Source organism: Cervus canadensis, chromosome 18, assembly GCF_019320065.1.
Source record: "Cervus canadensis isolate Bull #8, Minnesota chromosome 18, ASM1932006v1, whole genome shotgun sequence".
Lineage (NCBI taxonomy): Eukaryota > Metazoa > Chordata > Mammalia > Artiodactyla > Cervidae > Cervus > Cervus canadensis.
This window is the reverse complement of record NC_057403.1, coordinates 18056809-18073180: the sequence shown is the minus strand read 5'-3', so window position 1 is coordinate 18073180 and position 16372 is coordinate 18056809. Positions and strand designations below refer to the sequence as shown.

At 46.5% G+C, this 16372-nt stretch overlaps 1 protein-coding gene across 1 annotated transcript in view; it reads left to right on the top strand.

Annotated features, from left to right (window-relative positions):
• The window catches only part of LOC122420262 (optic atrophy 3 protein), a 35979-nt gene extending 19891 nt beyond the window's left edge, over positions 1-16088 (top strand). Inside the window, exon 2 of the mRNA XM_043435191.1 lies at positions 12370-16088. Within this exon, the coding sequence (XP_043291126.1) occupies positions 12370-12788 (419 nt within the window). The 3' untranslated portion in view covers positions 12789-16088. The remainder of the gene's footprint in view (positions 1-12369) is intronic.
• Positions 16089-16372: the final 284 nt, after the last annotated feature.

Here is a 16372-nt window from a genome sequence, read left to right as displayed (position 1 = left end):
GATTAATCTGTCTTATTTTTGATGCATGTCCAAATAAATTAGGCAGAAAGTAATTTAATACAAAGGATGAGGTTTGCAGAGTCATGGGAAGGGCTAGAAGAAGTGCCTCTTGGCTGGGCTTCCAGGAACGCCACCACAGAACTGACCCACCAGGGGAGCTGCTGCCTCTGACGCTGCCTGCTGGACTTTCGTATTGAAGAGCACACCGATTTAATGCCATCCAGGGGCCAAGAAGCCATCACACCCCTGAAGTTGGTAATAGGACACTGGACGTTCACCTTGGAAAACCTTGAGGTCCCTAACCTACCTTCACCAGCAGAACCCATGCAAAGTTGCAGTTGGGGGACCCTGTCTCTGTAATGTCTCCTTGCAATGTGATGCATCTCATTGGCGGACTCTAACTCATATCCTGGTCTCTCGTGGCCAGGCAGTTGGGGAGGTACCCTTCAGAGCCTTGCAGCCGGTTGGTACAGGAAGGCCCAGTCACCAGGGACTGTCGCAGCACTAATGAAATCATCTGCTTCTGGCAGCTGAGTTATTCCCCACTTATTACCACTCTAAATCTCACTGCCAGGAACATCCTTGAGCCACTACTAGAGAAAACCCTTGCAAAGCAATGAAGAAAAAGAGAAGAAAAAAAAAGCAGTGAAGAGCCAGTGCAGCCAAAACAAAACAAAAAAAAGAGCATCCTTGAATGCCTGTCTTTCCCCCTCCTGGATCTCTTGCCTCTCTGGTGCTAGGAGGAAGACCAGCAGACTGGCCTGCAGCTCAGGAGAATCATGAGGAAGGAGAAGGTACAGAGAGAAGTTTCTGCACCATCTTATGGTTCGTGAACTCAGCAAACTGGGGCCTTCGGCTCAGCCTGTTCACTTGCTTAGGGAAAGAAATTTTCCTTGCCACCACATGCTTCATCTTCCCTAGCTATCAGCCTTCACCCTCCAGCTAGAGCTGGAAACCTCTCTCATTGGGTCTGTTTTGCAGACAAGGAGCCCCAGACCAGGAATCTGTGGTCCGTAACTTAGAATCTTGGAGAGAGGAGACCCCTGGTGACTCCAGGCCGTGTCCTCAAAGTGAAGGTTCAGGAGGAAGGGGAGGAGTGAGGGGAGGGGACGCTGCCCTCCCAGGCCCGGACGCTCTTCCTGTAGTATTTCCTGCAGTTGTCCTGCTCTGATTTGGCATTGTCCCCGGAGATGAGCCGGAACTCCGTCTCAACGGAGCAGCTCTGATGGAAGGAGTGGCAGAGCCCACAGCCCTCTCGGTGCCCTCCCTGGGATCCAGGGCCGCACTGCCTCCGCTGGTCAGCTGTGCATCGCCTGGGGGCCAGGGACAGCTCAGCCTGGGCAGAGCTGGGAGGCGGGGCTCCCTGCTTGGGGGCGTCTTGGCCCCCTCTCCTCTTCACTCTAGTTCAGCTTTTATCCCCCTTTCTGGGGACTGCCCTCATCTCCTGTGGTATTTGTCGACTTCACCCAGCTAACATCCGCTGCTCTTCCTTCCTGGCTGGCTTAGTCTGTTCTGTTCTATTTTATATTCTTCTGTTTTTTGTTTTTTTTTTTTGGCCACACCATGTGGCATGTGGGATCTTAGTTCCCCAACCAGGGATTGAACCCACATTTCCTGCATTGGAAGGTGGATTCTTAACCGCTGGACTGCCAGGGAGGTTCCCTCTTAATTTTTAATGACTTTATTGAGGTATAATTGACACACCATAAACTGCACATATTTAAAGTATACAACTTAAAAAAAAATAAAATATACAACTTGATAAGTTCTGACAAACGTGTACACCCGTGAAACCATCACCACAGCCTAGACAGTGAACATAGCCGTCACCCCAGGGTATCCCCGTGCCCCTCCCAGCCCCTGCCTGCAACTCCCCGATCCCCAGGCAACCACTGATCTGTTGGAGAGCAGCTTGCATTTTCTAGAATTTTATGTAATTGAAGTTACTCAATGTGAATTAAAATGTTTTTACTTTAAAGAGACACTGGTTACCACACACCGAATTGATTTTGCAGCTTATGATCATAGATCTGCAGTTTACAACCCCTGCTTGGAAGGCTGTCATACCCACAACCCACCTCACATTCACCGCCCTTCAGAAGATCCTGGCCTTCACACCTCCGGTCCCTATACTCACCCTGGGTTCTTGGCTCAGGGAGGGCAACCTGTTAAGAGAATGGCCACAGCAGGAGGCAGAGGAGAGAAGAGTGAGGACTGACTGGGTCCAGGGGGTCCCCAGCGGGGCAGTTACTGGAGAAGATGATGTGTCAGGTCCTCCTGCTAGAGTGGACCCTTGGCCCCATTAACTGGCTGCTGGCGGGGCCCACCACCCTCTGGGGTTTCTCCTGGCTGGTGCCCACTGACTCTGCAGCAACAAAGCTTCCCGAGAAAGATCCAAAGTCTCCTCAGATACTTCATGATTAACTTCCCAAGAACCTGTCTTGCCCATGAAGGTTATTCAAGTGATCTTATCACATGGCCATAAAACTTTAGGTCATCAAATGGTGTCATGCACCACTCACGTGCCTCTGGCCCTAATAGTCACCCATAAAGTCCCCTCCTGGTGAGTCCCAGCGGTCCCGCAGATCAGCCCCTCAGGAGTGGCTGGTGTTCAGGGTGCACCCCTGGAACTGAATGCGGAACAGGTCCCTGGCTAGCAGTTGAAAGAAGCTCCCTGCTAAATGGTCCCAGCCTGTGGGGGTTAGCATGCATTCCTCTGGACTCCAAATCTTTTGATAAACCCATACATACTTCCTTTCTTGGAGAAGAAGGTGATAAATTCCTAGAATCAGAACTGTGAGTCAGTGTTTTCGTTTTCTTCCAATAAATACCCAGGAGTGGGATTGCTGGATCATATGGTAGTTCTATTTTTAATGTTTGAGGAACCTTCATACTGTTCTCCATGGTGGCTGCACCAACTTAACTATCCCAACTTAACTGTCCACGAGTTCCCTTTTCTCCAAGTCCTCACCATCATTTGTTATTTCCTGTCTTTTTTATAATAGCCATTCTCATAGGTATGATAGCTCATTGTGGTCTTGATTTGCAGTTCTCTGATGATTAGTGAGTATAATAGCTCATTGTGGTTTTTGATTTGTAGTTCTCTGATGATTAGTGACGTTGAACATCTTTTCATGTACCTGCAAGCCATCAGTATATCCCCTTTGAAAAAATGTCTGTTCAGATCCTCTGCCAGTTGAATTGTTTGGTTTTTCTGTTGTTGAATTAAATGAGTTCTGTATATATTTTGGATATTAACCCTTTATCAGATATATGATTTGCAGATATTTTCTCCCATCCCATATGTTACCTTTTCTTTTTGCCTATGGTTTTTTTTTTTTTTTTTTTTTTTACTGTGCAGAAGCTTTTTTAGTTTGACTTGTTTATTTTTGCTTTTGGTGTCAAATCCAAAAAATCATTGCCAAGACTTATGTTAAAGAGCTTACCACTTGTTTCTTCTAGGAATTTGATGGTTTCAGGTCTTACAGTCAGGTATTTAATCCATTTTGAGTTAATTTTTGTATGTGGTGTAAGATGTGTGCATGCTAAGTCGCTTCAGTTGTGTCCAACTCTTTGCGATCCTATGGACCATAGCCTACCAGGCTCCTCTGTCCATGGAATTCTCCAGGCAAGAATACTGGAATGGTTTGCCATTTCTTTCTTCAAAGGATCATCCCAACCCAGGGGTCAAACCTGCGTCTCTTATGTCTACTGCATTGGCGGGCAGGTTCTTTACCACTAATGCCACCTGGGATAGTGGTACAATTTCATTCTTTTACATATGGTTGTCTGGTTTTCTCAGTGTCTTTTATTGAAGATAATATTTCTTCATGATTCAGTCTTGGAAGATTGTATGTTTCTAGGCATTTATTCATTTCTTTTAGGTTGTCCAATTTGTTGGCATATAATTGTCTGTAGTACTCTCTCTTGATCCTTTGTATTTCTGTAGAATCAGTAATAACTTCTTCATTTCTGATTTTATTTGATTTCTCTCTCTTTGTTGGTCAGGCTAGCTAAAGATTTATCAATTTTGTTTATATTTTCAAAGAACTGGCTCTTGGTTTCATTGACCTTTTATATTGTCTTTTTAGTTTCTGTTTCATTTATTTCTGCTCTGATATTTGTTATCTCCTTCCTTCTATTACCTTTAGGCTTCATTTGTCCTTCTTCTAGTTCCTTGAGGTATAAAATTATGTTGTATATTTGATATTTTTCTTGTTTCTTGAGGTAGGTGTTTATCACAATGAACTTCTCTCTTAGAACTGCTTTTGCTGAATCCCATGAGTTTTGGTATGGTGTATTTCATTTTCATTCATTTCAAAGTATTTTTTATTTCTCCATTGACCCATTGTTTGTGCAATACATGTTAAATCTCCACGTATTTGTGAATTTTCCAGTTTTCTTGTAATTGATTTCTAGCTTCATACCAGTATGGTCAGAAAAGATACTTGACATGATTTCAGTCTTCTTGTTAAGGCTTGTTTTGCGGCCTAACACATGATCTATAATTGGAGAATATTCCATGTACACGTGAGACTTGAGAAGAATGTGTTTTATGTGACTTTTGGATTGAATATTTGGCTTAGAGAAGTCTTTTAAATGTATTTGTGTTTTCAAAATTACATTACTTACTAATGTTGTCAAAGGAACATGAGTACTTAAAGAGTCAAATACATCTATGATTTATGATAAAAAGAGGAAAACTCAACTGTCTTCTTTTCTACGTCAGTTCCTGTTCCCCAGTTTAACAGTTTAATTTTATCTCTTTTATTGTATTTACCACTGCATTTTCTTTTTTTTTCCCAATTATTTTTACTAGTTGGAGGTTAATTACTTTACAATATTGTAGTGGTTTTTGCCATACATTGACATGAATCAGCCATGGATTTACATGTGTTCCCCATTCTGAATCCCCATCCCATCCCTCTGGGTCATCCCAGTGCACCAGCCCCGAGCACTTGTCTCATGCATCCAACCTGGACTGGGATCTGTTTCACACTTGATAATATACATGTTTCGATGATGTTCTCTCAGATCATCCCATCCTCACCTTCTCCCAGAGTCCAAACATCTGTTCTATACATCTGTGTCTCTTTTTCTGTCTTGCATATAGGGTTATTGTTACCATCTTTCTAAATTCCATATATATACATTAGTATACTGTACCACTGCATTTTCAAAAATTGTTTTCCCTCTTAGAACTGCTTTTGCTGATTCCCATGAGTTTTGATATGTTGTATTTCATTTTCATTCATTTCAAAGTATTTTTTAAAATTTCTCTTTCAATTTCTTCATTGATCCATTTGTTGTGCAATATATGTTGCTTAATTTCCTTTAAAATTTAAAAATAGAACTATATACAACCCAGCAATTCCACTCCTAGGCATATATCTGGAAAAAACAGAAACACTAATTTGAAAAGATACATGCACCCAGTGTACATAGCAGCACTTTACAATAGTCAAGACATAGGAACAACCCAAGTGCCCATCAACAGACTATTGTGATTTTGCTGGGAAGAAGGGGGACCTCAGTTCTTGTCTTCTTTGAAGGAAGAATTTAGCAAAGAGACTAAGACTGTGAAACAAAAATAAAGCATTTATTAGAAGCAAAGTATGTGTGGAAGAAAACACAGGGGAGCTCAGAGTGAGCCGTGTGTCAGTAGGAGAGATGAGGGCCGCTTGTATCCGGGGGTCTCTGGGTTGCCTCTGGCACCATCTTGTCCGTGTCCGTCTCTGGTGACTCAGGGTCCTCCCCAGTGTGTGTGCGTCTCTCAGCCAAGATCAGTTCCAACGTGAAGGTTTCTGGGAGGTTGGCAGGACAAATTATGGGCTGGTGTCTCCTCCCTCCCTTTTTGTCTCCCCTCCCTGAGGACCTTTTCTGCAGTGTGTCAGGCAGGGAAATCCCCTTAACCACAAGAATTAGAAGAATGTGGTTGCTTTGGCTTTTACCCGATCAAGGCCCAGTAGTCCTGATGGTACCTTATGTCTCCAAGTATCAGCCAGGAGACCATTTGGAGCTGTTCAACCTGGGGCCCCATCTATCTCCTGCCTCAGTTGGATTAAAGGATGTGAGATATATATCTAATATGTGTGTGTGTGTGTACGTATACATACATACATACATATATAGAGAGATGTGTGTGTGTGTGTGTGTATATATAATGGAATGTTACTTGGCCATAAAAAGTAAATAGTGCCATTTGCAGCACCATGGATGAACCTAGGGAGTATTATGCTTAGTGAAATAAGTCAGACAGAAAGTAAAATACTATTTGATATCACCTATATGTGGAATCTAAAAAATAATACAAATGAATGTATATGTAGAACATAAGCAGACACACAGATACAGAAGACAAACTTGTGGTTACCAAAGAGGAAAGGAAGGTGGGAAGGGACCGATCAGGGGTGTATCTGTTTATCTGTTAATCTGGGATTAACAGATACAAACTACATGTAAGGTAGATAAGCAGCAAGGATTCACTGTGTAGCACAGGGAATTATACACGTTGTCTTGTCATAATCTGTAATAGAGTATAGTCTGCGAAAAGACTATCACTATGCCGTACACCTGGAACTCTTGTCCACAACACGTAATATATTCACAATATTGTAAATCAGCATACCTCAGTTCAGAAGAAGTGAAGGTTGCAGTGTGCCACCATGGCATGATGTCAAAAATTCCAGCAGAGTGACTAAGGGCAGATGAGCAGGTTAGGCCAATCCTGCCTTTCTCTTGGCTAAAGCGACCTGTGAAATTCTCTCCTCCTTGGGAAGGGCAGCATTCTTGACTCCTGAGAGATAGGATAAACATCAAGCTCTATTTAAGATATAAACTTCAAAACAGACAAGTATGTTTGGACAAAACTTGGATGCTTATAGTGACATTAAATACAGTAAATTTGAGGACACCTGAAGGAAAGATGAGCCTCATCCACTCATTAAACATTGCCTGAGTGCCTTCTCAATGCCAGGTGCTGGACTGGGCATTTCTGGGAACCTGCCCTTCAGTCTAGCCTCCAGGCAGTGACAAAGGAGTTCCCCATGAAGCAGGGAGAATTTGCCAGAGGCCTCAAGAAACTTGAAAACAGTGAAACCAGCATTTTTGGTGAAAGGTCAAACAAGCCTGAGTGAAACTGATTTCTGTAACCATTTTAGAAGCAAGGAGTTCTACACCCATATTTAAAGAAAAAAAAATTCAACCTAGAATAAACAGTGTCATGATAAGGAAGCCTGGGGAGCTTCGGGAGCCGAGAGTAGTGTTTGATGCAGCCTAGCTATCAGAGAGGTGTCTTCCTCTAGGAAGAAGAGACACTCCAGCTGAGACCTAAAAACGAATTGGGCACAGTGGGAGAGGAGGAGTGGGGGATGGTATCACAGGCAGAGGTGAACTCAGGTGTGAGATGAAAGGGCGAGCAGAGTGGGCCTGCGCCCAGCCCTTGCAGAGTGACCCAGTGGGGGAGACAGATCTGTCACCAGTGACACCCAGGATTGATCAGGGCTGGGATGTAGGAGCCCAAGGAGCTGAGGATGCCCCGAGGGGTCTTAGTCCTGAAGAAGGAGACACCTGAGACACATCTTGAAGAACAACTAGGAGTTAGCAGGCATTTCATAGAGAAAAATCAACAAAGTCAAAAGATGGTTCTTTGAAAAGGTTAATACTACTCAAGGGGAAAGACAAATTTCCATTAAAAGGGATGAAAGACGAAAGATGAATTCAGATCCTAACTCTAGGATGACAAGAGTATATCATGATCAACTGTAGCCCCAAAATTTGGCAATGTAGAGGAAATGGACAGTTTCCTTGAAAAACACAATTAACAGTATTGACTCAAGAAAAAATAGAAACTCTGAATAGCCCTTTATCTGTTAGGGACATTGAATCTATAATTTAAAACCTTCCCCTTAAAGAAAATCGCAGGCCCAGATGGCTTCAGTGATAAAATTCTTCCAAACATTTAAGAAAGAAACGAGGTCATTACCCAAACTCTTCTAAATAATAGAGAAAGGGGAACACTTCCTTATTCATTTTATGAGTCGAATGAGATACTGATGCCACAACCTAACAAGGTCATTATAAGAAAGAAAACTTTTGGGCCAAGATCCTTCTAAACATGGATTCAGATATCCTGAACAAAAATGTTAGCAAGTAGAATCCAGCACTGTATAAGAAATATAATACGTTATAACCTAGTGGTATTTATTCCAAGACTATAAGGCTGGTCTAGCATTTGAAAAGCAGTCAAATATGTGGGGGCCTAGTTTTGGACAGTCTGTTCTTTCCCAGTCCTCTATTTGTCTGTCCTTGTACCACTACTGTCTTGTCTTAATTACTTTAGCTTTGTAGTTAGTCTTGAAATCTGATTGTGTAAATCTTCAAACTTTGATCTTCTTTAAAATTTTCTGTTCTTAGGACCTCTGCATTTCCTGTAAATTTTAGGGTCAGCTTGTCCCTAACAACAAAATACTTCATTAAGATGTGTGTTGAAAAAAAAAAAGATGTGTGTTGGGATTGTCTGGGTTATGCAATGCCCTGTGATTCAGCAGTTTCATTCCTGGGAAACCTTCCTACTGTAGGCTCCCTGAGTGTCCATCCGCGGGGTGTGGGTGAATGAACTGTTCAGTCAACACAGTGGATGAACTGAATGCATGGCAACACCATGAATCTCACATATTGTTGAACAAAAGAAGTCAGAACAGAAAGAGTGATAGAGTGATCTATCACAAGGAAGACAGAATAGGATTTAAGGGAACATATCATCTATCATAAGAGGTCAGAATAGTGATTTTAGGAGTACCGACTGGAAGAGGGCCATTTGGAGTGTGGGAATGTCCTAGATCTTGATCTAGGTGATGCTTACATATTACAGAATTATCCAGCTCTTGGGGGAGAATGGGTACATGTGTATGTATGGCTGAGTCCCTTCACTGTTCACCTGAAATTATCATAACATTGTTTGTTAATCAGCTACACCTCAATACAAAATAAAGATTTTTAAAAAATTATCTAGCTCTGCAGTTAACACTTGTGTACTTTGTGTAAGTTATATTTCACTAAAAAGGGAAAAAAAGAATGGATTGGGGGGGGGTCACTGCAGAGAAAGTTATTTATATAACTCAACTGTATCATCACTGTGTACCAGCCCCAGCCAAATGGAAAATGGAGTTTAAAATACCATGAATAATAATGGCAAAACTATTAGTACCTAGGAATAAATAAAATTAGAGAAGTGCAAGGCTGGCAGAAAGAATGGGAGGCTAAGTGGAGAGAGAGACACACTCATGGATTGAAAGACTCAGTGCTGGGAAGATGTCACTGTCCTAAACATGATCTGTAGATTTGGGGATTCCAACCGAAGTCTAGGACAGTGGCTTTCAGCCTTTTGCCCATGTTCCAGTTGCACACACAGTCACATAGTCCCACGCAAAACAGGAATAAACGTTTTGTGAAACAGCCCTTGCCCTGAGTACATAAGATTGGCTTGGATGTTTTATATTCTTTTTTGTTGTTGTTATATCGATGAGCTTGGTCTTTTGTTGTTGTTTTAGTTCCACATGTAAGTGAGATCATAGGGTATCTGTCTTTCTCTGACCACTAGGGTGATGCCTGCAGGAAGGGGTACCCCTTCCAGGGCCCTAGAGGGTGCCCTTTTCTAACACCTGTAAATGCGTTGTCCGAGGAGGCACACATGCTGACAAAGTGAAAGACTTCATTGGGAAGGGGCACCTGGCTGGAGAGCAGAAGGGTGAGGGAACCCAGGAGGGCTGCTCTGCCACGTGGCTCACAGTCTCAGGTTTTACGGGGATGGGATTAGTTTCCAGGCTGCCTCTGACCAATCATTCTGACTCAGGGTCCTTCTCGGTGGTTCGTGCATCGCTTAGCCAAGATGGATTCCAGCGTGAGGGTTTCTGGGAGGTTGGCAGGATATATCATCTCCTCCCTCCTCCATTGGCTTCCCAGGTGGCGCTCGTGGTAAAGAACCCGCCTGCCAATGCAGGAGGCATAAGCAACTTGGATTCAGTCCCTGGAGGAGGGCACGGCAACTCCCTGTAGTATTCTTGCCTGGAGAATCCCATAGACAGAGGAGTCTGGCGGGCTATAGTCCATGGGGCCACAAAGGGTCAGACATGAATGAAATGACTTAGCACTCACCCTCCTCCTTGGGCTCCTCCTGAATTCTGGGTTAATTTTACAAGACATGCTGTGGGCGGGCATATCCTCCCTCCTCTGGTCCCTTCTGAATTCTCCAGGTTAGTACTTAGCAGCAGTACCTCATTCTTTATCAGGACCTCCTGTTGCAATACAGGTCATGCAAGTGGTTATCATCATACGTGACCAGGGTCAGTCACCAGTTCCCTAAAAATTACATTCTTGCTTATACTTTTAATGATAGTTTGTGCAACCACACTGATCTCATGACCCACTTATGAGATACGCAGTTTGAGAACTGTCATTCAAGAGAAAGTCAAGTCATCCTAGAAAATCATTGTCCACCTGAGAGCAAACTGCCATGTGCTCCATGGAGTAAGAGGAGAGAAGCTGGCTGACCTTGATCCTGAGGACACATCAAGGCATCCAGACCCCTCTGCCAGCCGGCCCTACCCTGACACAGCCCATCACAGTGACTCCTTTCTAGCGTAGTCACGTCTCACCGAACAGTGTCTTCATGATTGTTGCCTTGTATGTGCCATTTATTTTCATTTTTCTGACTAGTCTGATGCACAGAGGGCAAGGGACTGTACTATGGCCCCTGAACAGCTAGTGTGTTAAACCTTGACCTGAGAAAGAATGGTCTGGCCTAGGGAGATCGGGGGGGTGCGCAGTGGAGAGGGGAAGAGGGGCTGCTGGCTTCCTCCTCGGCCATGTTGGGAGCCAAGGGAGATGGTGAGAAGAGTGCAAATATAAGAATAAAATATATATTACAAATCACTTGTAGGAATGGGGGCAGAGGGGCCAGGGAAAGATGAGGTGCTCATCTCTTACGGTGTGACTGGGGGACCAATAGGAAATACAAAAGATATCATTTCTGTTGTGTTAGAATACAACATTTTCAAACACCTGGAGCATCCTTTCTTTGAAGTATTACCAAAATCCACATACTTTTGTGATTTGGTGCCTGCCGTTGCCCAGTTTATAAGAAAAAAAAAGAAGAGCAAGTTCTTCTTTTACAGTCAAAATTTTGTGTTGTCCCTTTTTGTCCTTGAAATTATACTTACAGTTTCGTTCCCTGAAGAATTCTGTCTAATGAATGATGTATCAGCAACCAAAATATGTACAGAAATTCAAATTTGAATGTTTAATTTCCTGTGTAAGGTTCTAAATGTTAAAATGTTTTCTTCTGGTTTGAATTGCCTTTAAAATTATTGGTCCAAAAAATAAAATTATTAATCCACAATTAATTAAAACATTTTATGTGTTCTACATTTTCTGGATAATTATTAAACATTAAAAGTAAAATGAGAGGTAGGAAAATGAATCTCCAGATGAGCCAGAAAACAGGGCATCACCACCAGTAATCCCAAGTATCCTTGGGTGAATGTTAACTGTCACATGAGTGAGTCAGGGTTCAGCATCCATTCTGCCTTGGTTTCTAAGACTCAAATGCTGAGAATCTTCCTTCACAAAGAAACAGCTAGGCAAGGAAGTTTTTTGTTCCAGCAGCATCAGTCAGCTCTGAGCTTCTTCTAGGATATGTGCCCAGAACCTCAACGTGAGGAGCTCCGTCTTCAGGGTCGATGAAGATCTAGGCTGGAAGCCAGACTTGCAGAGGATTGGGCACCCTGTGCTCACAGTCGCTTAGCATCCATTCCCACATTTCAGCTGCCCTTTCTTTGGATCCAGGAGGCCCCCCACCCCCCACCCCGCCACTGCATTTGGGGAAGATCTGGAAAGAAAGGTTTCTGCCTTTCTCAAGTGGGTGGGATGATGGTACCCAGGGAGGTGGCTTGAGAGACAAGCAGGAGCTAAGCTTTCAGCAGTTGACCCTTTCTTTACACCTCCTGGGACTTTGTGCCCTGGGAGCTCCTAGTCACCTTCTAGGAGCTTGGTCCCCAGTCTTAGAACCTCCCCTCTGGGGCACAGTTTCTCATTCCTGGCCCCTTGCCAGAATCTTCTGGGAGATTTATTTTTATTTATTTATTTATTTTTTTCGGGGGGGGGGAGATTTAAAGGATGCCCTCAGGGTCACCCCAAGAGGGGTGACTGGCGTTCCTCAGACCAGGCCAGGGGCAGGGTCTTCTTTAAAGCACCCCCTTGGTGATTCTGGCGGCTGTGTCCCCAATTCTCCGACCTAGAAACTGAGACGTGGGGGGTGGGGGTGGCAGGGGGCCCCCGAGCGCACGACCTGACCCCTCTCTTCCCCCGCAGTGTACCACTGGGTGGAGATGCGGACCAAGATGCGCATCATGGGCTTCCGGGGCACGGTCATCAAGCCGCTGAACGAGGAGGCGGCCGCCGAGCTGGGCGCAGAGCTGCTGGGCGAGGCCACCATTTTCATCGTGGGCGGCAGCTGCCTGGTGCTGGAATACTGGCGCCACCAGGCGCAGCAGCGGCGCAAGGAGGAGGAGCAGCGCGCCGCCTGGGAAGCCATGCGGGACGAGGTGGGCCACCTGGCGCTGGCGCTGGAGGCCCTGCAGGCGCAGGTGCAGGCGGCGCCGCCCAAGGGCGCCCTGGAGGAGCTGCAGGCGCAGATGCGAGACGTGCGCGCCCAGCTGCACGCGGGGGACCCGCCGTCCACACCCGGGGCCGCATCCACGTCCCAGGCAGTGTCCTCACCCAAGAAGTAGGAGCTTGCTGAAGCCTGAACTTGGACGTGGCCTTGTGTGCCCTGATGTGGCCTTCTCCCTGAGTTACCCCTGCCTGTGCTGGCCCAGGGGAAACCACCAGGATGTGGATGGATGGAACTTGGCTTAGGTCACCCTCCTGCTGACCCCTGATACTTCCTTCCTACTGTGACCAGCGGCCCCTCCAGCCTCTGACTCAGGTGGTGCAGTCCGCAGTGCTCAACTCTCCCACCCACTCAGAACTGCGCAGACCCAGGGCCCAGCCAGCAGGACAGCAGGCTCACTCCTCTGGCAGAAGACCTGGAACCGGACTTGAGCCAGATCAACCTGTCAGCCCCCATTTATGATGATCAGTGTTAGGTTTCCCTGGGACGCTCATCCTTGACACCAGAATACCTCCTTCCCTTTGTCAGGTGGCGCCAACCATTGTGAGGAAATGTGTCTTTCAATGTGCTTCTGCCTCCCTCACCTTCCAAGGTGGGCTCTCTCGGCATCACTCCTCTCTTTGAGGGGAAAAAACAGGGGATCTTGGCTTACAGTTGATCCGCCAAATATTATATCTTTCCCCTTAACCTGATCCATGGTCTCTTCCCCTGAGACACTCAAATGGAATTTTCCAACAGAACCAACCGCCACCCCCTTCCTTCAGTCTAGGGCACAACCCGCTGGAATGGCTGTGCGGGGCCTTCTAGCAGTGCTCTGCCACTCCCACTGCTGGTGGAAGATTCGGTCCTGCCAATGGCTGGTCTGGCCTGTCTTGCAGTCTGAGCCCTCTGCTTACCTGTCCTCAGAGTCCCAGGCCTTTCCTGATGTGTCCTTTCCTGCCTTCCCACCGTCTTCTGCAGTGGCATCGCTCAGGGGACTGCCCGCCATGGATTGGATGACCACATCCTCGTGTTCCATCAGATCTGTAGATCTGTGTGCTCTTGCTCTCCTCTCATGGGGCTGTGGTCCAACAGCCCCTCTTCACACAGCGTTACCGTCCTGCCTCCAATCCCCAAGTCCCACCTCCATCCCACTGGGCTTGGCTACCAGTTATTACCTTTGTTATTAGTTTCCAGGACTGCCATAACAAATTACCACGAACTCGGTGGCTTAAAGCAACAGGAGTTTAGGGACTTCCCTAGTGGTCCAGGGATTAAGGCTCTGCGCTTGTAGTGCAGGGGGCACAGGTTCAGTCCCTGCTTGGGGACTCCACAGGCTCCCTCCCTCCACAGGCTCTAGGGGAGGATGCTTCTTGCCTCTTCAGCTTCTGTGGCCTCAGTCACCCCTGGGCTTGTGGCCATATGTCCCCAGCCTCTGCCTCCACCTTCCCCTTCTCTTCCTCCCTGTCTCTTTGTGAAGACTCCCGGCATTGGATTTAGGGCTCACCCTAAATCAAGGATGATTTCACATCAAGATCCTTGACTTAATTACATCAAAGACTCTTTGCAAATAAGGTCCCATAACTTCCTGGGTGAGGCAGCCCAGGCGTACGTTGGGACTCCTGCCAACCCCGTGGGACATTTGGGGAAGCACGAGGGTGAGAGGAGCAGTCCGGGAACCATCGTTCACAACGTGGCTTCTCTTCCAGGACTCACCTCTGAAGCGGGAGGGGTCTGGGCCCCACCAGGCAGCATTCAGTCTTTCAGGCTGTTGCTGTTGTTTAGTTGCTAAGTCGTGTCCGACTCTTGCGACCCCATGGACCATAGCCCACCAGGCTCCTCTGTCCATGGGCTTTTCCAGGCAAGAACACTGGAGTGGGTTGCCATTTCCTTCTCCAGGGGATCTTCCTGACCCAGGGATCAAACTTGTGTCTCCTGCATTGGCAGGCAGATTCTTTACTACCGAGCCACCTGGGAAGCCCCTTTCAGTCTGTAGATGTTGCTTACTTAAAGGAGCCCTGGAGTGAGGAAGTCAGCTGAAGGATGTTTGAGAATCATGCGCTGATCTCCAGAACAGGTACAAGGCTTATTAAAATTAGAAGAGAAGCAAGAAGAAAGATGAGAGGGAGGTGGACCACTCGGGGAGGGGGCAGAGATCTCTACACAATAGCGAAAGGAGGGGGTGCAATTCTATCAGAACAGCCCCCCATTACACCCAGGATCTTAGCATTTGACGAATGAGGTGAGACCCATTCCACCTGTTTGCTAGCAGCTGTAGGTGGAGTGGGAGGGGCCAGCTTTCTCTCCCTTCCTCTCTCACCTCATTTCCCCAGGGGAGTGAAAACCATCTGGACACAAGACCTACCCAGATAGAAAACCAAGAAGCTGGGGTTCTGAGACAGCATTTTAATTCCTTCTAGAAGAGCCTCCACTGATGTAGAGGGAGCTGAGGAGGTGGGCCCAGGCAGGGATCCTTTTAAAATGGGAAGTGACTTGAGTGGGTTAAATGATGAAGAAGGCAAGAGACCGAGCTGGCACGGCATGATGGAGTGGTTGATGGAGCCAGGTGAACCTGTTTCCATGGTTACCTCTGGTGGGGGTGGGGTGGGGCCACCCTGGCACTGACACATCTCTGGAGCGGGGTTTCTGGAGGCCAGGGACTGTAACTGCCCTCCCCACATCACGTCAGTGTCAGTGACATCAGTGTCAGTGACCTCTCTTGTCAGTTAGATGCGGTCATTATCAGGGTGGTGGTGGTGGTTTAGTTGCTAAGTCATGTCCGACTCTTGCACCCCGTGGACTGTAGCCCGCCAGGCTCCTCTGTTCATGGGATTCTCCAGGCAAGAATACTGGAGTGGGTTGCTTGCCATTTCCTTCTCCAGGAGATCTTCCTGACCCAGGGATAGAACCCTGGTCTCCTGCACTGCAGGCAGATTCTTTACCAACTGAGCTACAAGGGAAGCCTCTGGTGGAGTTAATTACTGAGTTCCAGTTAGGCGCGGGGCACTGTTCTAAGTGCTTCACATAGTCGGCATAACATTATTTTCTTTGTTTCCTTGATGAGGAAGCTGAGGCACAGAGAGGGAACGTCACCTACCCAGGGTCACACAGGAGGGGAAGAAGCAGAGGTGGGAAGAGAAAACGGGCAGTCTGGGTTGGAGCGCCTATCCCCTGCGCCACCCTGACCCTGATATAGTGCTGCTCTCACATCTCCGACTCTGAACTCAGCCCTGACGCATACTCATGTGTGGCGAGACTTTGTGGGGTGTAGCCGCTTCACCCACTGCGTGTGGGTGGGGTCAGCGCATGTGAGGGGAAAGAATCGCCCCCAAAACGCACAAGACCAGAGGATGGCTCATCGCTCTGGTTTCCTGCTAGCTAAAATTTTGTATCTATTTGTGACTTGGGAAAAGGGGTTAGAATAAATTTGTAATTCAAATTGGGTGTCTTCAAGTTGGTGTATTTTTTCCCCCACATTTAAAAATCCCTGTTAACTTTAGAAAAGCTGTCCTTCGTTTATTCTTTCATTCAAAGAACTGTCACCGAGGGAATTGCCTGGTGGTCCAGTGGTTCGGACTCTGCGCTTCCACTGCATGGGGCAGGAGCTTGATCCCTGGGTGTTGCCGCGCCTGACCAACAAACAAAAAACTGTCACCAAGGCGCCCACCATGTTCCTCACCGTGTTCTGTGCAGAGCTGGTGTCCCAGCCATGAAGGAGACAGC